Source organism: Vanessa atalanta, chromosome 6 (genome assembly GCF_905147765.1).
Source record: "Vanessa atalanta chromosome 6, ilVanAtal1.2, whole genome shotgun sequence".
Classification (NCBI taxonomy): Eukaryota; Metazoa; Arthropoda; class Insecta; order Lepidoptera; family Nymphalidae; genus Vanessa; species Vanessa atalanta.
In genome coordinates this window covers 1214029-1241931 of record NC_061876.1, presented here as the reverse complement: position 1 = coordinate 1241931, position 27903 = coordinate 1214029, and the positions used below count along the sequence as shown (strand labels likewise).

Below are 27903 nucleotides of genomic sequence, written 5' to 3'. Positions count from 1 at the left end.
AAATAACTTTAAAACATGGTAAAAAACATCGTTTACGTAACGAAGTGACACCATTTGAACCCGTGTCGTGCCGGTCGTATTGTCGTCCGTCAGTGATGAATTATTCAGATGAATTTTGAGTTAAGCGTTTGTTTGTCCGTTGGCTAACTCGAGTAGATTTTGAATGATCGGTATCAGTTATGTTAACTTATCAAGATTCTAATTTATCCCGTGAGTTTTTTTTTGTCACAATCGTTTTATTGCATATTTAAATAATTATTTACCTTTTAAAGAATTTCTTTCTTTTTTTTACTTAGTGGTTGGGTTTGTGCAAGCCCGTCTGGGAAGTACATCCCGCTCATCGGAAATTCTACCGCCAAGCGGCAATAATTAATATTATTGAAGAAAAAGCACAAGGGACATAATATATTATTTCCCAAGGTTGGCTCATTGGCGATGTAAGAAATGGTTAATATTACAGCGTCAATGTCTATGGGCGGTGGTGACCGCTTACCATCAGGTGGCCCATTTGCACGTCCTACATACATGTACATTAAGCAATTAATAATTTCAATAAATAATTATCTATATAAAGACAAACCTTTAATAATAATATTATATTTTATTCTCTTGTATGTTCAATATTACGATCATAAATACGAGACGCATCTGCATTTTATATCTAACACTAGATAATTCATTTTATGGCTAATTATTTAAGTCCGATCAATCGTGATAAGAGTTAAAACCTAATCAATATTAATGATACAAGTTTACGAACAAAGCCGATGGCTTTATTTTAATTGACTTTTAAAATGATAACTTTAAATGACTTGTTTCCTTGCACTTGAATAAAATATATTTCGATTTATGATTTTTTGAGCCGAGATGGCCCAGTGGTTAGAATGCGTGCATCTTAACCGATGATTTCGGTTTCAAACCCAAGCAAGCACTGCTGATTTTGATCATTCATCTCGTGCTCGGCGGTGTAGGAAAACATCGCGAGGAAACTTGCATGTGTCTAATTTCAACGAAATTCTGCCACATGTGTATTCCACCAACCCGCATTGGAGCAGCGTGGTGGAATATGCTCCAAAACCTTCTCAAAGGGAGAGGAGGCCTTAGTGAGATCTGCAGTGAGAAATTTACAGGCTTTTATTGTAATGTTATGTTATGAATTAAAAAAAAAAAAACGAGAATTCCTTAGACAATTGGTTAAAAAGAAGGATATTTTCTTGTGAAGGTAATATGCATTACATAACAATGATTGTGCAATGAATTAACAACTGCGTATAAAAATAAATAAATGAACAACAAAATATTTAAGGTATCGTAATATATATATTTTTAACATATGAATAGGTTAAATTAAAAACTTATAAACAACATGATCAGTGGCGTAGCTATCGTAGGTCCAGGTGGTGCAGTGCACCAGGGCCCCGGAGCTCAGGGGGCCCTCTAACCTAAGCTTTGAATAGAGATGACATATTGATTTAGCCTACAAATGATAAGTTCATCTCAATGTATCCTGTATCCTATTTTTATTCCTATCATTATATATATATCATATCATATATATAAGTGTATATTTGTGTATAATACATTATACACAAATATACACTTATAAACACACATAAAGGCTAAGTGTCTTGATGTTAACAGTGTATTTCTATCTTTATAAATTCACATTGAATTAAATTATAAATAATAAAGCAGAAACGAACGAACACTCTCAGTTCGTTTAGAAATAAAACGAACAGCACCCAAGACTCGCAGGTGAAGCTGTCTCCAAATAAATAAGTACCAAGCTCTTACAACAAAAAAGCTTGACCAGAAAAGGTGAGATTGAACCGGCAATGATTGCGGCAGCTGAGCGCGCAGCTGGCGCAAGGTGCGCGCGCACGTGTGTCTGTATGGCATTATTTAGAGGCCAGTTATGTTTATGTTAAATTGCGCATTGCATATATTAAACTTGGATACAAGGTTTGGAAGTAAAATCAATCAATGTATTAAAAAAAGACCTCGTTAAGCATATTAGATACTAATGCATAATAGTATATGCGAAATTGACTCTACCTGTCTTTTTATCCGTCTGTTTCTTCAGGACCAAACGACTGAACCACAAGGAAGGCCATACGCTACTGACATCTAACAACCAACCTATAAAACGCGAGCAAAGCCGAGAGCGACAATTAGTTGTTTATTTATTGTTTATGAACTACCCTTGTCCTGATTAAATGCGTAAATTCTTTAGAGGAAGCCGTAGCTTCTGACTTTGGTACAAACACGTGACATCCCATACTATTATCAAAATCTATACAATTTTTATTATTAATACTATTTTGTATATAAGCAAGTATTAAACCAGAAATAGTTCACTTTCACTTTTCACTTGAATATAGTGAAATTCTAAGAAAAAAGCACCTAAAACAAGCACCGGACGACAAAACAAACATTAAACGCGAATCCGATCAATTTCTCGCGAAAGTTTTGTCAATGATTACGACCTAATTAGACTGAGAAAAGATAAAAGAACGTGAGAAATTATTCACTAAAATAAATTAATGGCAAATCGTGCAGAAATTTGTAATCCTATTAGAATTATCTTATTTTGTGAAACTAGATTGGTAGTTAATTAACAACTGCCTCGTTTGACGTGAATCACAGAGATATGATTAAATATATATAATATATAACGCTATGAATGCTATGAATTATTTGTTTGCTTGTATATTGCTTATATATGATGATGATTGCGATGGAAACCCTGCCATTTTCGTGCATAGACCTTATCCTATTATTGTCAACATTTTTAAAATTCGAATATAATTTTGAAAGACAAAAAATATTTTCAATAATTTTTCTGTCGTCAGGTAAAAGACACGAAAAATAATCCCATATTCCTCCTTGGAGTTCAAATTTCAACTAATTCGCTACAGTGGTTTAGCCGTGAAAAAGCAACAAAAAGACATACAGAGAGAGCTTTTATTTTCGCTTTTATGATATTAGTATATATTATAGATTAGTTTTAATTTTAACTGCTCTTGTTGAGTCGTAATATCGGCTGGCTGTTAATTATCTAAAAATAGTTTCCTCTGTCGTTCTTCCTAAGCATAAACTGAGATTAACGTTAAGACATGATATTAAAAAAATAATAAAATTACATTTTAAGTAATTTACAGATAGTGATTTAGTAAAAACTAACTACTACAATACTAGTTGGTTAAAGACATTCTAGATATTGTTTAGCAAGGGACCAATGAGTTCGAAATGATTGTAAAAGCAAGGTTGGTTCGTAACAATTAGTATGATATCTTTTGTACAAATTATATTATCTCTGCCACGCGCCGTTTGACAGGATGGCGAATTAATAATAAGTTTATTTAGGAACAATTACCGAAGTAAGCATTAGCATTAGCAGCCTGTAAATTTCCCACTGCTGGGCTAAAGGCCTCCTCTCCCTTGAGGAGAAGGTTTGGAGCATATTCCACCACGCTGCTCCAATGCGGGTTGGCGGAATACACATGTGGCAGAATTTCGTAGAAATTGGACACATGCAGGTTTCACCACGATGTTTTCCTTCACCGCTGTGCACGAGATGAATTATAAACACAAATTAAACACATGAAAATACAGTGGAGCCTGCCTGGGTTTGAACCCGAAATCATCGGTTAAGATGAACGCGTTCTAACCACTGGGCCATCTCGGCTCAATATACCGAAATAAGACCGAAGTAATACAGGCAAATATATATAACCGAATACTTTAGATCAATATTAAATGAATGCATTTTTAATTGTTGTAAAACCGTGTAGAAAATAAGTGTGACATTAAGCTCCTTTGAGTTTGGAAACTAAATACGTGACTTACAATGGTGATCTAGACAAAGTTATGTGTAATGGTTTGTGTTTACTTTAATTCTACTCCTTCACTAATACTAATCATTAGGAGGGCGTTCCGTTGCTACAACTAGTCTTCTTTGATAAACATACATACATACATACATACATTGATATTATAATAGAGCCTTGAACAAATTGTGAGTTTTTTCGCATAAAAATTAATGGTACTTGTTTTTAATATTAGTAGATAAATTATCCTGGACATCCTGTCAACGCTTGGTCTGATTACAAAAAAAAAAAACATCACGTAAGATCAGTTCTCGACATGTCGTGACGCGTCTGGTCTCGCGACCTTGTCGTGGCCTAGCGGCTTATGTTACTCGGTAACTTGAAGTGTTTCATCGATCAGTGGGATTCATGAATGAAGTGACTGATCAAGTGCGAATATGTGGCAATTAAGTTGTAAATATGTTTATTTATTAGTATGTATGTAATATATTTTGAAGGAGAAACGATACTGGCTAAACTAAATTAGCTCTCGCTTTTGATCTTGTATTCGCTTTTCTTGCTTCGCTAAAATATTCCTTCTGTCTTTTGTTTTATGATCTGAAACACAAGTACATAAGTGCATGAAAAGTTAACATATAAATGAAGATTCTAAAGTGGTTGTAAGGAGTCCCACTAATTCGTTTTGTACGGAAAAGGAAGTAGAAACAATTAAATTCTAATTTATTTTCATTTTTGTTTAGTTCGTGAGATCGTTACTTTTTATTGATTTACATAAGGAAATTGGTTTTTACAGCTTCAAATCCTTAAGTGGTCCGCCTTCATGTAAGGTAATGTCCGCCAATTCATCAGGTTTTGCACACCTAAACATCTTTACTATTTGTTGATGTGTGTGTAGTGCGACATTTTTCATAACGTTTGCAAGCCTTTATAATACGACTAAAGAAATTAAATAAATAACTAAGTACTTCTTTTAATTCTTAATTCAAAAATCGGATCTATTTAATTATACATTAAGATAATCTATCTGTTCATTGAATTATAATCAGTTTTTTAAATATAAAATAAAAACAATTTACTCATAATGCTTATATATAAACTTACTCATTAGTTCACTTTGACACAGTTGTGATTACAAAAACAAAATAATAATAATTACTTTTGATCATATCTAGTAGAAGATATTTTACAATATTTGCAATATAAATTTAAGGTTAGGTTATGTTGAATGGTATCGGCAAGTTGCGAGGCGAACGTACGACCTTGCCGATCGGAAATACTTCGGTCATTTGAGATTAGCTGCGACTTGGACGCGTCCTAAATCGTTTTTTAATTTCACGATTGACATTTTATGATAACTTTTTTGTATTAAATATACCTTACAACGTTATTTATAAAAGCTGCCATGAATGAGGTTTTTGTTCGTATATGATATTCTAAAAGGAGAATGAATTGTTAATTTAAAGTTAACAGGGGACTTAGGAGTAGGTGCAATGATATCGGTGAGCGTGAATTCTTGGTATGCGGTACAGTAACGTCTTAATGCACTTGAATGACTGAAATGAAATGGAATATTCATTAAAACCATATTGAAAATACGATTGGAAAAAAAGCAAAACAATATTAAACTAGCTAAACCTGCGGCTCTATCCGAGCGAAATTTATAAGACACAAACTCTAAAGTGTTTCGTAAAATCCGGAAAAAAATCGTAAAAAAAAAATTTCGCGGATGTCTACTCCCTATAATTTTTAAGTTTGTATGTGTTATAGTTTCTGACATTACGTGATTATTCAGTGAGTGGTATTTCGCTTTTATATATATAGATTTAATACTTTGTCACAAACCATGAAAACTCAGTAGAGCTAGTGCGAATACTCAAAATTATCGATTAAGATTCACGTCTTCCATCCACTAGGCTAGGTATCTATTTTTATTTATAGTAATTTTATATATATAGATAGATTTCAAGCATTTCACGGATGACACGGATACTAAATAGGCTTGTTTCCACTAATCATAAATCGGATGGCTTTGAGTTTCTAATGATAAATCATGATAATTAGTAAATAAAAAAACAACTTTTCTACAAAAATAATAAAAGATTAATTATATTTTTGGAAAATAAAATCGACAAAATGAGGCATTTAATCACGTGACATTAAACACCAATCAGAGTCGCGTGACGTCACACCTCGCGAAACAAGCGCGGAACGCTACGTTGTTGCTATCAATTATCATTATGGCAGATAAACTGGGGGTACTACTTGGTTCTGGATCTTTCAAACACTCTGCGATTATTGACAAAATTTGTTTTTTCAACATATATCTTCTTGGCATTCGAACTTCGTTGGTATACAACCTGGTTTCATACGCACTTGTGTCTTTACCCATAATATGATACTCTGTATAATTAGTCATATCATTTGGCAACTAAAAAAGTAAAAAGAGTTTGAATTATTACATTTTATAAAACAAAATAATATTTTAACTCAAACAAATCATAAAATCCTATTCTAGTCCTAACATTTTATAGGTTATGTGTGATATATTATATTTGCTAAATTCATTTCTTTTACTATACATTTATAAATAGATATATCAAGTTGTATTTAATACTTACATCGAAATGATCTTCACAGAAATAAATTGTGGAATTAGTTGACAAAATAAGAGCATCTTGCCTCCATGCCATTTAACCACTTTATTCGTATTTATTTATTGTTTGGTACGTATATGAATAATTTGTCTGGCGTTTTTATCGTTGTACTTTCACATTGGGGCACCATACAGTATTTATAATACGAGGAATTCATTATTTATTAAAAAACACAATTGACTGTCATACACAAACACGGCTGTTTCGCGAGGTGTGACGTCATTCAAGACGCCATGACAATCTTGGCCTTTTTCGCGGTCAATTTCAAGTTCATTTCTAAAAACTCAAAATACTAACATAAAAAACCTATTTTTCTTAAAATAGTATATTTTTGGGGTGAAATAGATGCTAAGCTATAGTTTTAAACTAATTTCCAAATTTTGTCAACTAGCCTATTGTTATCAGACGAATCGAATTAAGAAGAAGATTATTAAAGTCTATTACACGTGTATCAACGATTTGCCATTAGGGTGGCAAGGTTATGCCCCAATCTTTAATGTCAAAAGAAAACGATATAGACCAGCACTTTCTTTACGTTACATTGTTATAAAAAAAAGTATCATAAACATGTGTTACGTTTACGTTTTTTATTGCTTTAAGTAAAAAAATCATTTTTTTTAATTAAAACTTGCAACTGTGTAAAATACTGGATAGTTTAATGTTTATGTCTGTCTCTCAATAATTCGTCAAACATTTTCCTTCTTTGAATTTAAAGTTGTATGACTATTTATATATTAATTTATATGTTAAGTTGGAAATATTAGTTATTGTGTCTCTAACATTATTTAACGTTTTATTGTAATGATTGTACATATATTTTCTACCACAGACAATAAACTAAAAAAAAAACAAAATTTGTAACGGTAGTACCAAAGATTTAACGCTGCTGACAACGGAACTAAATTAATTTATACCATCTATTTCCAAAGGCAAAAAATACACAAAACCAATTCCAAAACCCTAAAACAAACAATAAGCAACAAACGCAATCCCTTATCACAGATAATGTAAATTTATTTAACAAAGGAATTATTGTACGGATAACGAAAGGTGAACAAAATAACCGTAAAAACATTCACAAGTTATCTTTGTTCAACAATTGACAACTCCTGTTCAACTACTTTTAACCATTGAAGCGATAACAGCGCAAGAATTCCAGCTGTAAATCTGTTAAAATAGTTTAAAATTAAACAGTTTTGTAGCTTACTTATTGGTAAGCAATAATATGTTAATAAATAATATATTAAATTATTACAACTAAAATTTACATTGATATCATTCATTATTCGACTCATTCATATATCATAGATCATCAATATTATTTATTGAAAACTATCCCCCGGCTTTAGCCTCGTAAAATTATTAAAAGTAAGCACACAAACTTTCACCCCCAATTTTACCTCCTTGAGGGCTCAATTAAAAAGTTACTCCTGTCCTTTCTAGGGGTATAAACTTACTCCTTACTAAATTTAATTAAAATCAATAATACACCGAGAGAAAAAGTTCCTGTCGCATTTATAATACCAGTATGGGTTACGTAGTTACACGTAAAAAACCTAATTGAAACGACAATTTTTTCAGCGCTGCAGCGCTATAATTGTGTGTTGACGGTGTTAATAAATAAAAACAGTTTGCGAGCAGGAGTCACGCACCCTTACACCTTAACGTGTATATTCTCAAAGGTATAAATAAAAGGCATTTTATTGTTTGGAGAACTTTAAATAATGATGGGACGTGTAAGTTACGTCACGCGTACCTTGATTAGCAACACCGAAGATTGAAGAAAGGTGCTTCATTTTGTGTTTTTGTTTGCTGACTTACTGGCGATTATGTTTTTAAACGTATAAATTGCCTACGAACAACATTTTGTAAGGTTTCGAATTAACAAAATATATTAGATACTTTTTTATCCTTTATCACTTAAAATAAATGATTTCTACGTTGTGAATGAAGTTTTATATAATCATTCTACATTAATAATACGTGCTAATTTTAATATTTTTTACCGTGGTAATTAATCTGCATTGCATTTATTATCTTTAAAATATTTTTTTTTTTTAATTTGGAACGCTTTAAAGGTATAATTGGTGGTTAGTGTGTTAGATAGTTTTTTATCGTTCTTTTTTTTAATTGGTCAACAATGGCGCAAAATTAGTGCCGCTGCCTCAGTAGGTACATATTAAAAAATTTTCAACTAACTGTAGAATATTTCCAGTATAATTAATTAATTGAACAAATTTGTTTTTATATTTCAACATAACACTAGTATCAAAACATTTTTCTTTGCAAACTCCTGCTAATTTCTAGAATATTTAATGTCATCTTATTCATGTACTTAACACCGATCACCCACTAATATTTTCATTACGAAGAACCGGACCTCCAGTAGTTTCGGCATTACAAAACAAACGGACAATCAAACATCTACTCTGTATGTCAAAGGACCGCATGCTGATAGAGGCGGCTTGATATACAACAAACATGACTAACCCAAACGAAAACAAACCTTATTATGTATTAAATATATCTTAAAATTGTATCAAAGCTTCTCAACATTAAACTATCTATAATGCAAGTAGTTTTAAGCTCTATATTAATACGTTAAGGTTTAATTTCTCATGTTATAATAAATCTGTGACAAACGAGGTGTCAAGCTACGATTTACAGGTTAATTGTTGCACCACCGGCGTTGAAAGACAATAGTGTTTAATGGTAGTTCTTATTTTATGCGCAATAAGAATTAAATTAGGTTAACTCGGCGATGTGTGTTTTTGTGAATTTAGCCGAAAAGAGATAAAGTATCAATCGTATGACGACAGCACGAGATACGATAGAATTGGCGGTAACGACAAACGCAATTTATTTTGAATGATCGTAAATCTTGACAGGGTTGTAGGAAAACAGCCCCTTCAATTTAGACACGGTAACCGATTAAGGACAATAATAAAGGTTCTAGTGATGTATCTTTATTCGGAAATTCAATAAAGAAATAATGTAAAAGTTAAAAGTAACTTGTAAATTTCCTTAGCTAAGATAGTTACCTCCCTGTTTAGTTAAAATCTCCTCTCCATTTTAGGAGAAGGTTTAGGTTGCAGGTTTCCTCGCGGTGTTTTTCTTCGCCGACGAGCACGAGATGAAGGCATGCCTGGGTTTGAACCCGTAATCATCGGTTAAGATGCACGCGTTCTAACCACTGAGCCATCTCGCCTTTTCATATTCTTCAACTATATACAATTCTTACGGCCTAAACTCTACCGCCAATAAAAGTCATGAAGATATGATTAATGTATTTTTATAAAAAAATCCATAAAATCAATCATTATAATTTTATTACACGCATAGTTAAAGACATCTCGCACAACTTTGACAATCTTCTAAGCCGTAAGTATAATAATGATACAGTTTAAATATTATCTGAGCATACATACAATATATCAATCACCCCTCTCTACATTCCAAACGATATTTCTTAAGAATGACTAATAAAATTTCACGTTTGATTATTTACAATGTACCTAAACTAGAATTTAAAATTAGGTGACAAATAAAACCTCTCTATTTAACCATCTAAAATTTTATGAGGGTCAATAAAACATACGATGTGTCTTTTATCTATACATATAACAAAAGATGACGTCTTGTCGGTGTGAGTGTAGATTAATAAAAGCGTGATGTTGTTGTTTTGTGATAATCATAAAGGACATATAAAAGGTAAGGTAGGTTTATAGTTGACTATGTCAATCATTCGCAAAATAGAGTACCTACCTTTTTGATTCCGTCTTAGTAGAATCTATGTCTCGAACTTGTTTAAAAGTGTACGAAAAGTTATAAGATCCTACCTATAAAAAGGAAATTTTTGATTTTAAACTTAAACTTTTATTGTGTAATTATGTTATTGATGTAACCGTCAATACGGCTTGCGCCTAGAACTATTGCATCTATTTTGATGCGACTTGATGTCAAAGATAACCTATTCTGAGTTATAATATTTGATACTCATCATCTTGTAAAACGTAAATTAAAATCATTTACTCTTCACGCCGCTGCACTTTCGAATGCATTAAATAGTACAAATACAATTTTATAGCTACATAAATAAATTATAGTTGAAATAAGGCAAACAAATAAGATTTCTTAGTAAGTGTAAAATCCACCCACAGACACAAGCAAAGTAAAAAATTATAACCTTACCCTGCATCGTCAATGTGTCACCAACTATCGAATCTTAGATGTTTATTGCCTTTCTATATATACGTATATACAATGTAGCCCTCTACTTAAAAATGATTATTAAAAACACGCACAATTTCTTAGATGATAAAAAGCATGGAGATAGTAATAAGAAGTTACAACACGTTGTTTATTTATGATAGGTATATAAGGAAGGCGGACTGGCAAAGGGGCCACCTAATGGTAAGCGATCACCAGCACCCGTAGACGTTGGCGCTGTAATAAATATTAACAATTCCTAAAATCATCAATGAAATAGTAACTAAGATGACTCTTGTACTCGTGACACTGGCTCATTAAAATATGAGTGGGTGGTTAGAACCAAGCCATAAACCCACCAAGTGTATTAGAGACTATATATCATCCATCATCACGGGCGAGTCCGCGGGGTGTAGCTAGTTACGTATAAAACCGAACTACACAAAGGTTACAATACTGAAGTTCTCAGTAGAAAGCATCCATTATTACGAGTAAACTTTTTAAAGCGGCGTCTTTGTGACTCATTACTCGATCGCGCAGGAACAGGAATGTGTCCATTGGGTGTGCAAACAAGTCGGAATAACCATCAGCATCGTTTTATATTATAATATTTTCTTTGTAATTTAGTTACGTAAGGCTTTATAGCCTATTCCATTTTCATATTCCACCATAACGTGGCCCATCTATATACTTTCATAGTAAATGACCTATCAAAAAGTACGACGGCTTAGACATAAGCGACCAGCGCATATAACATTACAATATTTTTATTAACTAACATCATCTCGCGGTTTAACTATTGTTAAATTTAGTTTATGTCTTCCTATCTTCTAAATACGAATCATGAGAATATAACAAATTCCATCTCTATATGTATTTGTGGTTATACGTACTTCTTCAAGTCAATGAATGCGAATACTTAGCAGGTGTTCAAAAGTACTACCTATTTTTTCAATGAGCCGTTGAGTAAAAAGTAACAGCTTTTAAATATCCCATAGCTGAGCTAAGGTTGAGGATATGGCGTGCAGCATACCATCAGACAAGTCATGAAGTTCCCTCGTTAATTTTTCTTCACAGATGACCTTGAAATTAATTATAATAACGAACTTTATTGTATGTATAAGAACAAAGTAATCAATTATTTAGTAATTAAAATAATGCACACGATTTTTTTATTGTAATGACTTTACATGTATTGTATTATATAAGAACATTTAAATTGATTAAGGTCAAGTTTGAATGCGTTAAATCAATTACTTCATAAATGCTTTCGAATAATGTACCCACTACACGCATGAAACGAAATTAAGAAATATTATATGTTGTGATTAAAGTGTCCTCCAACGTAATAGTTTGCATTTGATCTGTGGTTAAAAAAAGAACTTTGCAGAATCAGAAATTAGAATATACAAAAAAATTGCAAGAACGCCAGCACCTTATGACCGTTGAATTGTAAACTCGATTACATCTCGACGAAGAATGTACCCTGATTTAACAAGTGTAAGCAATTAGACATGTTATGTTTTACGAAATATAATTTCATTTTTAGTAATGTTTACTTTGGAACTGTGGATAGTGCGTAAATTCTAATAAAAACATAACAAACAAAAAATACTCTGTTAAAAAAGTGATGATTTTGTTGGACAAAATCGATAAGCTATTTCGTCAAAACAAAAAAGACTACGCTATATTTTTTAACTAAACAATAATATAGATGTAAACTGGATTAACTTTATTTATAATATTTACTTACTTATTTAAAATGTAACTCATTCAAACTGCACGAGCAAAGAATGTCGAAAACCATAAACATTTTTTTTACTTCGTCTTAAAATCTATGCCTATTTAATTCTGTAAAAAAAAAACATGTTCTATGGGAGTGTCGACCAGCTGATCGTAATGGCAGTTTCCGAATTAACGGTCGTTTTTTAATCGGATACCGGTTATCATGACCTTCGTATGATGAGATCATAAAACGAAAGTTGACAGAGTAACGGACGGTTTGTTTTAAAATCTATGTGAATTTTTTATAATGTCAAATACAATCAGTCCGAGCAATGGTGGATCTTCTGTGTATAATTATACCTTCTCGCTAGTCGACGTGTTTCACGTTTTCAAATTCATTTTCATGTGAAAGTTCTTTTGGAGAAAGGTGGGTGCACATTTAAAGACTTTCTGCGCAAATAAATTATAGTCGATATTTAATGTTTAAGTGTAACAGATGTATTTATCAGGCGTACTTTTTATAGTTTAATTTGAAGCCTAATGAACGTTGAAGTCCTTTTGATTGGAACACGTGCTTAATCAACGGTTGCGGCATCAAAAAGGCTTAATTTGTTTTTATAATTTATCTCGAGCTCAACTGCAAAGTGAAATATCGTTCGTATATCGTATCGGAAACGTAGGGTCAAATTTTGCTAACCAACACGCATTGAAGCAGCTTTGAATTAGCTTTAAACCACTTTAGAAAAGGATTTCATTGCCCGGCAAGCAACAATGGAAAATATACTTTGTTCAACAAGTAGGTTTTGAACTGTCATTTTAGCAGAAGTGTAGATTAGTAGTAGTACTGAATAGTACTTACTCTTTTTCATAAACCAATTAATAACTGAATTATATCATAAATCCATCTAACCTTACCCACTTTGCACACGCACAAAAAAATTAGCAAAGTATGTATGTTGGTACCTACGATCCTAACAAAGTATAAGACAGCAACACACGTCGGAAACGTGGGTTTGTTTACATATTTTTTTTAACTCATGAAATACTCTCCTATATTATATGCCATCTTATTTTTTAAATTTCGAACAGAGATTAATTTACTAATTTCAATATTGTCTTCATAAATAATGTACTTTATAATGAAATCATTTCATTTCATTTTAATGGGAGCATGAAATCCCTTTTGTAAGAGATTCTGACGAACTTAAGCATAGATGACATATGAGATTAATCTCCACGTTTCTATTGATATGAACGCGTCTTTATCAGTCCGTTTGTATTGAAAAAAGACAAGTAAAGTGTTTGACAATAGAAAGATCTCGGTAACGGTCGAAGCAGGAATGCGGTGAGATGAACTACGTATAAAAATGTCAGGTCGACTGTTAACGTTATTATATTCGATACCAGTTTACGTTTATTTACTGTTCAATTTTTCTATGGAAATTTAATGTTTTATTTATATTATTAAATACGTATCAGCAATTTTCATTAATTCATTTACGCATTTCTAGCATTCAATTAAAAAAAAAAAAACATTTGTTTTATCGTTCAGGAATATTTTAAGTCAATTATTAACTGAATACGTTTTACAAATATTTTTTGGTATGCAAAATAAAATACCAAATGCCGAGATACATTAACGCGATCACCAATATTTGACTCCGCGACAGAACACGGTAACTGACATCATCCAATTGACGGAGGTCGACCAAACGTCCGACCGCCGACAACAAATAGCGTATCCACCGACGTTTTGTCGGACCACCCTGCCTTAAATAAATAACCTCTAATTGGGCCACGGACTAAGTAGCGATAAGATCCCACACTTAATGCTGTCTTTGTTGACGTAAGCGGCATCAAATCTATTTTCTTAATAAATGTTAATTGTCAAATAGTGCGTCACGCATTTGACAGCTAAATGTTGGGTGACTTTTTTTTTTCAAAAACTTCAGGAGAGAACAAATATATTACTCGCCAAATAGCTGATGGAATTTGTTACTCTCTGCCGATCACGTTCTGAACTATGGAGCGATCTCATAGATTCCTAGGTTGGACGTCATTCGGAGCACGAATTGGCTCAAATATCCAGCCAAAGTCTAGTCATCGTCTCTTATCCGGTTATGGTGTAAGTACAGTCTAGAGTGATTATATATTCAATTATCATTTATTAGATTATCAAGAAGTAAATTGAATTAGTAATTGTCTTGAATTCATAGATTATAAATAAGTCCAATACTATAAAAAAGGCCCTAACCGCCTTAAACACAACCTAGACAATTAAACTTTTAGTTTACATTAAAAAAGGCAAGAGATTTAGATTTATTTTATTAGAGATTTAAAAAACACTAGTGGGTCGCCCGCGTAAATTCACGTTCATTCAACAGATTTTTAAGAATTTCGAAACTTATGACAGGTTTTGTTTTGATTTAATTTCATTAAATTGATGACGAATTCGCATATTTGTTTTTTTTACAGCCATATCGCCGCTCGCTACCCGCCAGTAACATTTTTCGCCCTCTAAAATTGATTACTTGTTAAATCGTAATTATTTAGTAAAAGGCAATCAAAAATCTTCTATAATTTTCTCCACATCTACTACTGGAGCTCTTCAAAATAAGACCACAACTGATCGTCCACATGCAGCTATCGTCCCATAATCACTGGAACAAAAATTGGCTTACGCTATTAATACACATAAAGATTTATACTTTTATTGTACACCACACAGAGAAAATAAATACAACATAGATCCAGCGTTAATAAAAGAGGCGGACAATTATGGCGACGCTACATAGCGATCTCTTCCAGGCAACCAACGGCGTGGGTTAGGATAGCTCATAGAAGTGGGTGGTGCTGTAATAATGAAAAAAAAAATATAAATTCACTTACATAAGTTTTGTGAGCTATCATGTCGATCGTAAGACTAATGTGGAAGTAATAATTAGTGGGAAAGAAACACTATGGTGAATGTATATGAAAGGTTACGTAACTGTTTATTTGAGAATAGCAGTAATGTATTTTATAATCGCCATGGGACTGCCATTGTCTTCATATTGCATCAATGTTAAAACGATGTGAAATTTGAACCATTCTACTGGCTGAATTTATGCTTTCCTTGCTATTAAGAAAAATATATACTGTTAATTGTAAATTGCAATTTATATCAGTAAAATAAAAGGACGCTAAATGCGTTGACATAGTGTTCCCGTCTCATGTCAAGAATTTTAATAGGCTGAAGCGTATAAATGGCGCAAATAATCTTCTGTAACTCTAAATTGTTATTTTGTGCCGTTTTCAGTTGAATTACCTTTTAATGGCGCAAAATCTTTTAACTTTTAATTAGTTTTGACTCCTTTGGAGATATCTGAATAATTGGTTTTTTATAATTTTCTTTAACTTCTTAAATACATATTAACCCCTTTGAAATATAATTTTGTTATAATAAAAACATAAATTTAGTTACATAACATAGCTTAAAAGGAAACTTATTGAGTCGTCTTTTTGGACGAATCACAATATTCATCACTAGCACCGTACGTGTGCTAAGATGCTCGTTAGTTAAATCAAACTGGTTTATAATTGGTAAGATTTAACCCACACATACAAACCAACACCAACTATACGAACAGGTGAAGTCGAATAAAAGTATGTAATGAAATTAAATTTTTCACATTTTAGGTATGAACGCTAAAGCCGAAAGATTGACAGTACGGGCCAAACCATTAAATTGAATGTTTTGTTCGAAAGCATTCGCATCTGTCCCATTCATATCGCAGCTGACGGAGTCCATTGTATTTATAACTACATGTCGCCCGCGACTTTGTCGATATTATACAAACCTTTATTGAAGTTAAATAACGCCTGCACTTAACAAGCCTGTTTATATAGACTCAATATTCAGACCTGTATTTTTTATGACCTATGGATAAATGTTTTGGAGGCTTATTTGATGGAAAGGGACTATCACTTTTTTCGGATATTATTGAATATACTTTTAATGATAATATATTTAATTAAAGGGCGTGTCGCCTCTTAATATATTTTGAAAACACGCTGCTCTAAAACCTACCGTAGTTATTAATCAATATACATTGGATAGGTATTAATGCGCCTTATGCGTGTTGAAGTATTTGTGGGATTTCAGCTGGAATGTCTTAATTGATATATACGGGCGTTGATAAATTGATAACAACACTAAAGCGGTTACCGGATGTCCGCTAAACATTGTTGAATAATCATAAATTATTATTTTTTAAACTTTTTTGTAGTTTTTTCATTGTTCATGTTATTTATTATTACCTTATACCTATTATCTATAAGAATATATTTTATAGGAGCATACGTAAAACTCTGATTTAAAATTCGATTGATGTTTAATTAAAATAATTTGAATCAAATTCATAAGGGCGTGAAAAGCATTTTTTTTTAAGTGACAACTTTTCAGATTAAGGAATTTTCACACTAGCAATGTTATCAATAGTAATAAACATTGCACAATTAGATTATTTTTCTTTTACTACGGAACCATTCCAGTTAGGTTCATAGTGGTGTTATTAAGTCGATTATGATTACGACTCGCCTGTCAAATGAATTAGTTGACTAATGCCCCTAAATGATTCTAACCATATTGTCAGCGTACGTAATTGGTGTAGTTAGACGAGGAATTGTAATAAAATAAAAAATAACGCCATCTGTCATTTCATGTTACGAGTTGATTTGTTTCGGGATCGGAAAGGTCATTTAATTTTCGTCTTTAATGTTGCATCAAATTAAATGTAATATTTGAAACGTATTGACGTTATGAATGTTTATACTAAACTACTAACTACTAAATTTCTAAATCATTACATTTTCTTCGTCAATAATTTTTTTTTTTTTCTCAGAAGGTTTTAAATGTTAGAAATCGATTTCAGAACGTCATTCGTATTGCTTTAAAATATAATTCAAGATGTTTTCCCGCGCAAAATAATTACTAAAAAAAAGAGTCGCGCAAGGAATGATAATATGAGATTTTTTGCTAATTGGATTTTTAACTTCAGGACTATGATATTTATAAAATAAAACAAATAATAAATAAATATTCTGTGTACTGGTTGTATTTATTACAATAAAGTTGCATATATCATAAATATCATTACTTACCTGAATAAATAGAAAATAAATCGAAATAGTATCTCATTCCAAACTATTTGTCAATAGTAATACGTTCTAAAACGTCCTTACGATAAGCCAAGAATCATAAAACAATAATATTCGTCTTCTTTGTTTATAACGCCCCATTTAAAGGTCATTTTGAAACGTGAAAGCTAAAATCCAGTAGCTCATCCATCCACATCTTAACACACATTAGGCTTATCACGAATTAAAGTTTTAAACTTACGAGCTGTCAAAGGTAAGTGACAGTACTAATAAATGTGTCATTGCCTTTATATTTTTTTTCCACGCATCATCAATGTCACCTATACCATGATTTAAAAGTTCTCTGCCCTTTCTTTGTTTCAAAATTTTCAAATTAGGAACGTTCATGACGGAACGGTTTTGGCGGTTTAAATATAGAATCGTCTATGATTGGACGTAAGGGTGACATAACAAATTGTCATAACGGTCGATAATGCGTTTCGGGAGTGGCAGTTATGTTATTAATCGCTGCGTGAGATTCGGTTGTTGTGAACGCGTCTCTAGACGTTAAAACAAACCATTAGCGTAAATAAGTGTAGGTATTCACATTAATTACTGGAGATCAACCTCATTGTAGCGAGGGCGTTGTTAAATGAGATTTATATAAGCTGTATGGAGATTATACTTGATTGTTGATTGGTAGTAAGTACAAAAATAATAATATCAATAATTGAATACGTAATAAATAAGATATGCAATATAATCATACTACCTTATGTTTTTAAAGTAAAAGTTTGCACGTAAGTCACGTCATATGAGTTGGACCGTGTATGGTTAAAATGTAGTCCGTCAATCATTAATCATTTTGTAATCAGTGAAGTCGAGAAAATTTGTACAAAAATTGTGTATCACTCATTAGAAAATTAATATTATATTATATAAAATTAACATCGTTATAATTTCTTCTATATTCATAGCAAGATTTGTACGTTAATATTTAATGTAGACTTTAATGAACTATTACGAAAAGTTCTAAGTTTAATTTGTATAGAACTTATAAAATAACCATTAAAAACTATTTGTTAGAACCTACTTGAACATTGTATATTTTGATTTCGATTTTTAAAATCAGTCACGTATTGGAAGATGAGCCGTGATCACGTATGCCATTATATTCGGACAATCAAAAATAAAATGGCGTCAATCAGGTCATTTATTCGTTAATAAACAATTCCTAGTACTTTCGTGTGTCGTGCACACGACTTTTCTATTATGTAATTGTCCATTCAAATGTTTTGATAATATGCTTAGAATTTATATCGAAGGAAAATATATAACAAATGAAACAAAAGAAGATCTAGGTATATAGTTTTGCAGGATGTAAAGAAAGTTCGTTTTATTTATAGAATAGTCGTAGTATTACATACATACATCATATTCCATCGTTAACTAGGTACTGCCATGGCTTGCTATGTCTCACTAAGTTTTTACTAAACGATTGGAAACAAAATATTGTCTTTATGACTCTCGCGCTATTCTTTTGTGTGTTGAAGACATATAATACTATAAGGAACTACTTTATTAAAAATATAAAATGAGAAAATTTTAAACATATCTAATTTTAAAAATATAATCAACGATTCTAATACGTAAATGATGACGACAGTCTAGAAAATTCAGTTTATCAAATACGTATATTAATAAACTAAACAAGCCTGACTTCCTTGCATACGTGTAACACAAAAAAAAACTTAATAATAAGAATCAGTAATTAATAATTATTAATGTTAGTTATTGTTCTTCATTCTGTCACGAAACTTTTCTGGTTGACCAACATTACACACAAAAACAAGTAAAAGTAACGTCGACTTATGAATATATTTAAGGAAATTCCATAATACATTTTATTTTATAAACCAAACACTAAAAAGCCTTGAATTATTTGTTCACGTGTACTTTAAGGGTCTTAAGAATAATTTATGTTTCTTCCGTACGCCATGTGGGCGGGTCACTTTGCTATTTTTGATTTTTTCATTCGTGACACACATGGTGTTATTTTGCCATTGTTTGTGGGGCATGGGGCTCGCATATGGTTATATTGTGTAAATGTCCTAATTTTAAACTTGGTCGGTTAACTCGATGACCTTATTTTAATATTATTTGTGTAGAAATCATGATGTAAAGTATTTAGGTTTCAGTACGATCTTTTAATAGTATATGTAGTAGTTTTTATATTTGTAAATAAATCTCTACTGTTAGCTAAAGGACTCTCATCTTGTAAGAAGGTTGAGAGGAAGATTGACAGACCGATACTGCTTCAAGTATAGTATTTCTGTTGAATCAAGTAGTGCACAAGTTAAAGCACGTTAATTTCCCACTGCTGGGATTAGACGTCTCCTTTTAAAGAGATCATAATCCATCACGCTCTTCGAATACTGTTTTCTATACTACGTAGATACTCATTTGTCAAAACAGTGGTACTTGTCCGGATTTGAACCCGGGTTCTTCGGTTAAGATTTTCTGCAACTATTTGTTTTGTATAGTTTCTAGATGTTTATTTAAACTTTCTATATAATTACTTAATGATTTTATGTTTGTTGTTATCTCAAGTCTGACTCAGACATATTATCACTGATATAAATATTCATCCTTTAAATATCCTTCATTAACTTTAATGTTTTCTCTTTGTTTTAAATTGAAACCTGAGCATACATATTAGCAAAATTATAAACAATCTTTACTTTTTATAAGCAAGGCTTAACTTAAATTTATATACATAAATGATAAAGGAATTTGCATGTCTATACTCATAGATGACTTATAAATTGTTATTGCTATTATAAAATAATCCGTTGGAATGAGAAACTATGCCTAACTACGTACAGATCTTCTTCCGCATTATGTTCGGTACAAGTTACATTTCGATAGTGTAATTAAATCAAAAGCGAAAAAAAAAAATAGAACACAATGTTGTAAAGATGCGTGTGATATGTCAAATTAAAGACTAGTACTAAATTTAAATTCAACACTTTCCTTAAATTTGCCATAATATTTCATTACTATCTAAACTTGGATCCTTTACAGTGAATGGTGTATATACAGGGGTGTTTTTTTTTTTCAATATAAACGGCTTCGATTTCCGGCTAGGAATATAATATTTTCAATAATCCAATGATGCAATTTTAGTATATCTTGCTATTCCTCATAGTTGCAGATTTGGTCATCCACGCTCAATTGAAAAATCTGTTTAATGTGAGCATTATACGGCGAGCAAATGTTAAGTTTTTATACAGGTGACAGCTGTTAAAGATTAAATAATTCGCAATTAATTACGTAACATTGAAATGATTTTAAGTTACACTCATTTCCTGATCACGCAAATATTCAATAGGGAACATTTAATCTAAACAATACAATTACTTTTACGATCATAAAAACGACTATTATAATACAAACGCACGTGTCTTTTCACGCAGTGAGCAACGTTAGTTAGAAAAAAAAGTTGCAATTATAGTCTTTATTTGAATGTACTTAAGAATTAAATTCGAGTGTAATTTTGATAAACTCATAATAGCTTCAATTAGGATGAGGATAATTTCTGTGTTTCGGAAACTATTAACAAACATTTTTTTTTATATACGAAAATCGATCCAAGAACTGTGGGAACAGTTGATAACGGCTGATAAATGTTATTTATGTACGATACATTATCAATTAAATAGTCGAACAAACAATTTTAGTTCCTAACTCCATATGAATACATAATATTTTCGCGTTAAAAGTTTTAAGTATTATTTGTTAAACAATAAAGATAAACAGTAAAGGAAATTTAGCAATTATTAATAATAAAGCCTTTAATTAACTAATGATGAGCTTATATTTTTATTTTTAGTAATAATTATGAAGTACGTTTAAGTTTTAACGTATTCAGCAATATATATAAATATTCGCAAAAGCTTAGTAAACTTATCGATAAAACTAGAGTTACTAATAATACACTAATTCATAATAAAATTTTACATGCAATTAAATTTTAACGTAACAGGAGTTCTGTCGTGCAGGGAAATAATTTATCGTATCCCTAAATAGTGGTAAAGATTGACGGCCGACTAATTCCATACGAGCGTACTGCGTTTTGAGTAATAACAACCTCGGAATACTGGCTGTGAGAGGCGAGGGTGACAATGAGTTGATTTTTTTTTTTTACTTTTTGTTATAAACCTTTTGGCGTTTAACGTTTTCTTTTTCTTATAATAAATTTATCATAGTTTAATCCGCGTTGGAAATTCTTTGACTTATTTTTTATTTATATACGTCATCTAAAAATATATATTAATATAATAAAAATAGTGTGACACAAGGACTGTCTGTCGTTTACTGGAAAGTGTCGTCACTGTATTGTCAAGGGACATCACATATCCATCAAAGTGACACTTACACGATCTTAAAGTTTTACTTCAAAAGTATCGTTTTAAATAAATTATTTGGTAATAATTAAACAGTCTTAATTATAAATATGTTGTTTTTTTTTAAATTTATGACCATTTATGATTTTTGTTTTATGATATCGGTAGGCGGACGAGCAAATAGGTCACCTTTTGATGGTAAGTGGTCACCATCGCCCATAGACAATGTCGCTGTAAGAAATATTAACCATTCCTTACATAACCAATGTGCCACCAACCTATGTTCCTTGTGCCTGTACTGGCTTACTCACCCTTCAAACTGGAACACAACAATACTGAGTACTGCTGTTTGGCGGTAGAATATCTGATGAGTGGGTGGTACCTACCCAGACGGGCTTGCACAAAGCCCTACCACCAAGTCAAATAACAAAAGATTTAATAATATGTTCTTTGCATTCTGGTAAAATATTCAACGTTAATGCAAGCAACTACTAGCCGTTATTTATTAAAAAAAATATCTAAATATAATTATAAAGTGCTTATAACAACAGATTATTTGCATAATTAGATTTGTCAAAATGTCTTGTAAAGTTTTATTAGACTCTAAGATATTCGAATGTGATTGAAGGGCGAACATACAAAACATACTATTACATATACAATAATATAAGTGTGATATCTCATTTGCAGTTAATGTATATAAATAGTAAATACATAATATTTTAAAGTTCAATAAACCAGCTGTTAAGAACAGGTGTTAAAATGTATCGTAAATACTTAAGTAACTACTCAATAGATATTTCCATGTAATAAGTAATTCAGGTTGAGCCTCTCATACTTAAAATAATGAATACGTATGAATTTATTTCATTAACTCAACCCTAAATAGAGCTGAGGGGTTGTCAATCAAATACTACCCTTATATTTTAATGAGATGTATAGAATTTTTCTCTAAAGCGTAATGAAATGGGTCTCAAACAATGGTGGCACTTTCATCACAAAGACAAGGGTTGTCTTGGGAAGTGTGCCCCTTGAGCGTGGGGCATTAATGGCCCTTTTTTATATCGATTGGGAAGGATGTTAGGATAGTTCGGTTTTTATGTCTTTGGGTAGCTCGGAGTGTTGTTTTGTTAATGTGTTTATTGTATTTACCGCCGGTGTACAGTGTAGGTTAAGTTCTAGCAATAGTAGTTTATATTCATTTACTGTGTAATTGTATCGCTACTTCAACATTAATAAGGGCTTATAATTTATTCAAACCGAATTAATGAATATGATTTGAATTAAACTTAAATTCTGCAGACAAATATATCCGCACTGCGTCCATGCGTTTTGTGAAAAAAAAAATTGTGTTTGGCTCTAACGAGGCATACATATCTATAAGGCACTTGAATCAAATGAATAGAAGATGCTTACTTGAAACATTTTTTGATATTTGCGTCAAGTCTAGAGTACTTGCGGGCGTGCGCTGCGGGCGGTGCGCAAGGCAGCTGCGCGGCGCGCACGTGGCGCGTCGGAAGTAAACACGCAACGAATCCTGCGCACCATTGTTTCGAGTTTACGCCTCGCGTAGGTCCCCATGTGTGGCGAATAAAGGGAACTCTCAGCTTACTCCGAACACCAGGCCTGTGATCATTTTAAAACTTTTGTCTGTTGAAATATATTATAGATTGTAACAAATGTCTTTATATTTTATAAAATTTATTTTGAAATATATAATTACACAACAGGATATAAAGATATCTTTAAATATTAGTTAAGTAGGTACTTAAAACGAAATTGTTTTTAAGTTTCAAATGTCCAAAATCAAAGTACCGCCCAGTTCTTTGTATACGTTTTACTACTTAATTTGATGTGTTCTTTAATTTACACGTATAATATTTGATTTAATAATGCACATTTTAAATATTAACCATTCCTTACATCATCAATGCGCCACCAATCTTGGAAACTAAGATGTTATGTCCCTTGTGCTTGTGGTGCACCAGCTTACCAGCCCTTACAATTATAACCATATCTATACTAAGTATTGCTGTGTGGCGGTGGAATATCTGATGAATGGGTGGTACCTACCCAGACGAGCTTGAATAAAGCTCTACCATCAAATAAATTATTATCAATAAAGTCGTATAAAGTTGCATTTAGAGTACTTACTTATATGACTTAAGCCGAGTAAAGTATATGAAATACAAAAAAAAAAACTATACCTTTTACTGAATTAAACGGCATTAAAATTGAAAAGAAACATTATATATCTGCTCTTTTGTTCAAAATCACGGAATGTAATCATTTTAAGTAAAAAAAAATGGTGAAAAAAAACAAATATCAAGTTTAGTTCAATTTATTTGATACAGTTATTAAACTTTGTTAAAATGAATTACACATTAATCTTATACGTTTATTGTGAAAAATATTGACTTTACATTTTACCGTATTTTATGAGAGAGTACAAGTTATTTATTTAAATAAATATGTGAGGTATTCGATACATACATACGGATAGCTTAGTTTGATACTGACTATATCATAATATTTTTAAATGTCTGTCTCATTAAAAATAATGTCAAGGGGTACCCAATAATTTTTCCCATGCGAAGTTTGAACGGAGTAATATTAAATATACTATATAATTATATACATACATACAGTAATTATTATAGATAAATTAATTTATTAAATAATACTAAATGAAGCTTTTTTTACACTTGTTCAAACACGTTTCTACAGATTTTAACGACTATCTAATGCTTTTAGAACTTTGTACATTTATCTGTTATTTAGATAAGACTTTGCCTTTGTACAGTTTTTTTTTGTTTTTATCCATTTCAGTCTACCTATTATGATCATTTGTGTGCAATAAAAAGATTTACAAAAAAAAACACAAATAACATACATACATATATGTAAATTTGTTATCTTTATTTTTGTAACAAGTACCTAATTCAAATGGATAAATAAATTAAAATTGTAAAACTCATTGTAAATTTTTATTTTTTATTTCACTCGATCAAGAAACGACATGTTACAGTTTATCACAAAACGGTTGAGCTATCCAAACAATTTAATTCGTTATTTTAAATTTATAGACCTGTCCAAACATGTCGGAATTTTGGATCTTTGTTCTAAAAACCAGTTTAAAAACATATTACATAGTATACTATACTAATAAGCCTATATCATTACGTAACATCCATTGATTAATGACAAAAATTAAGGAGTAAAATTTGATGCATTTGACAATTCGAAGTCGGCAAGGGGTTCGACCCTAGGAATGCCGCGTGCAGTTACTTTCTGCGTTCGCTTACCGTTGCTAATTCTTGAATCATTTTGTATAGGATTGCGAGGGTGGTATAATTATAGGTACATTTATGAGTGACTATTGCTTTTTTAGTATTATAATGTTTTAAATTTATTATTATTATTTATTATGTTATAAATTTATGTAAAGATTTAAATCTATATAACTTAAAACATGATTATATTTATAAAAATAAAATACAACAGAGACCCGATCATTAATAATTAAGCACGTCGAGTTTAAAAATTCGCATTTCGCTAATTAATAATTAAATCTTGTGCAAAATCTTTACAAAGACTCTCAATTTAGAAGTGGTAAGGTGGCCGCCCCATCGATAAACAAAAGATCGGACCCGCAACGAGCTCCCAATCCAATACCAGTCCGTGCAATACGCACACGCGTGTACACCCTACGCACACAAGCTTACGCTATACACGTCGTAACTTGCACAGCCCGTAAGTTTTGATGCCATCGTTGATCGCATTCGTCCGCTAACCGTCGTGGGGAGTGTATGTGTCGCTCGCGCTTGTTTTGAGTTCAGTGAACGTGTAGTGCTTATGGACAGCCAAGATGGTGCGAAGCTTGTCCCAGTGGACGAAGACGCTCAGCTTCCCAGCTAGGCTGTCTCCGAACCGTACTTCGAAGGAGAGCGTGGTCAATGTCCAGCCAGGATCCCCAGGGGTCTCGCCCACCCCCAGTGCCTCGTCTCTGCCGCAGGGTTCTGACAAAACAATTTCGCCGATCCCTATCACCGAGATCAGTCAAATAGTAAGTCGCCCTTTTACTTAGGGAAGGACCCTCAAAGTTTTTCGTATTACATATTAGAAAGGGTCCGGGAACGGAGTATGCATGTTAAAAAGTTTTATCCGAAGTCTCCTAAAGCGTTTAAGTTTTCCTACCGCGTATTGGAGTTCCAGAAAGCATTCATGTGTATCGTGTCTACTCAATTGTTACTGAATGTCACTAAAAGTATTTTTAGGTAATTTTGTAAGCTAGACGTTTAACCGGTTCTAGAATTATTTTTACAACACGACTCTTTATATTATCAATCAAAAATATCGCAGGTGATATTTACACTTAACGGTCTTTATTTTAATCATTCAGACATTATATTATTTAATATAATAACACTAGAACTATTATTTTACCTACACTATTGTGTAACAGATAGTCGAACTTATGAAACAGTCTCATACTATATTCATATTGTCTTGCTGTTGTTTTGAAATGGTCCAAATTCAAACAAAATTGTCTGTTTACAATCCATTTGAAAGCAGGCCCTTATCCCTAAAAGATGACACAGTTAGATATAACTGGTCTTCTATAAAAGACTAAAATACGTGCCCAAAATGCTAAAACACTACCATATTAGCCAGCTATTAAGCTGTAGGTTTCTGAAAGGAAATGAACGATACGTGTCTTGTTACCCACGTAGAAAACATTTCGTCGTACTAACGCAAAATTTAAAACATATAGATGCTTTTGTTTAGGAAGTTTAAACGTTGTATCGTTTCGGGCGTTCGATGGACGTTGTTTACGCCGGTATTGTCAGCTTTTTACCGTCGTGGTACGCGGTAGCCGGTGCGCTGCGCAGGCGCACCGTTATGTCCCCCTTGCACTCACCTTGACAAGGCCGCACAGAGATGCGAGTTTTTGCAAAGTAAGATAGCACATGACTTTCACCTTTTGAGATGCCTTTCTAAATGCTGAAGTGTCTCAAACTTATTTAGGTTTTGCATATTCTCAAAGTATAGATTTCGTTTTATATTTCATTACTGACCCGTATTGTCATACGTATTTGTGTTTGCGCAATTCGTTTGTGTAATACCTTTAATATTACTGTTATCATACACTTACATTTTGCATCTCTGTATATGAAAGTATTAAATTGAAACTGTTTATTGAAATGTGTGTCATGTTTGAAGTGGACACGTCGGACGAGTGAAATAACAAGAAATTGCTTTAAGTTTCGATTATTCAAGGAAATCTTAAGTTTTATATGAATTAATTATTACAAACTCTCATAGACGAGTTGACTAACTCAGAGACGATTAGATCAGCTACGTTCAATTGTATAACGTTATTTGTTACGTGGTAATATTATAGTCACTATAAGAATTTAAAATTAAAACAATAAAAATATAAAACTTAAAAATTATGTCGTGAAATTTAGTATTCATTCGAAGCTACTCAAGCGTATTCTTTATTTACGACCGTAAAAGATTTTGCAACTAAATTGTTCCAATTTTACGCCTATAGTATGTCAAAGTATCTCATACCTTCAAACGACAGTAAATTACGAAACATGTAATAAAAGAACAAAATCATTTGTAATCGTAAAAGAAAGCCATCAATATCCGAAAAAACCATTTCGGTTTTATAGCGTGTAACTTTTGACTTATATTAAATTTAAAAAAAAAATGACGTCTCGACATCATTTATTGGTGGTAAATATTTAGCGCGAATTTTAAACTAAGGAGAATGGAATGCGGATTGCGTTCCGTTGCAACAAACAATGTTGAACCCTGTTAAGGTTAGCCTTTGGTCCAAGTTATGAATTGACCTTTTTTGTCATCGTGGGGTTTTAAAATATGGCCATAAAGACAGACACTTATTTTTTAATAGTTAACAGAATGACATTTCAAAATGCCTTCAATGATCTT

The 27903-nt window shown here is 31.9% G+C and overlaps 1 protein-coding gene across 3 annotated transcripts in view; it reads left to right on the top strand.

The window, feature by feature from the left end:
- LOC125064740 (TNF receptor-associated factor 4) overlaps positions 1–27903 on the top strand; it is a 111131-nt gene that overhangs the window by 57319 nt on the left and 25909 nt on the right. Inside the window, exon 1 of one of the 3 annotated variants that reach the window (XM_047671933.1) lies at positions 25735–26008. The exons of the other annotated variants lie outside the window; for them this stretch is intronic. Coding sequence (XP_047527889.1) covers positions 25811–26008 — 198 coding nt within the window. The 5' untranslated portion in view covers positions 25735–25810. Of the gene's footprint in view, positions 1–25734; positions 26009–27903 lie in introns of those variants that run through there. 3 annotated transcript variants of the gene reach the window in all.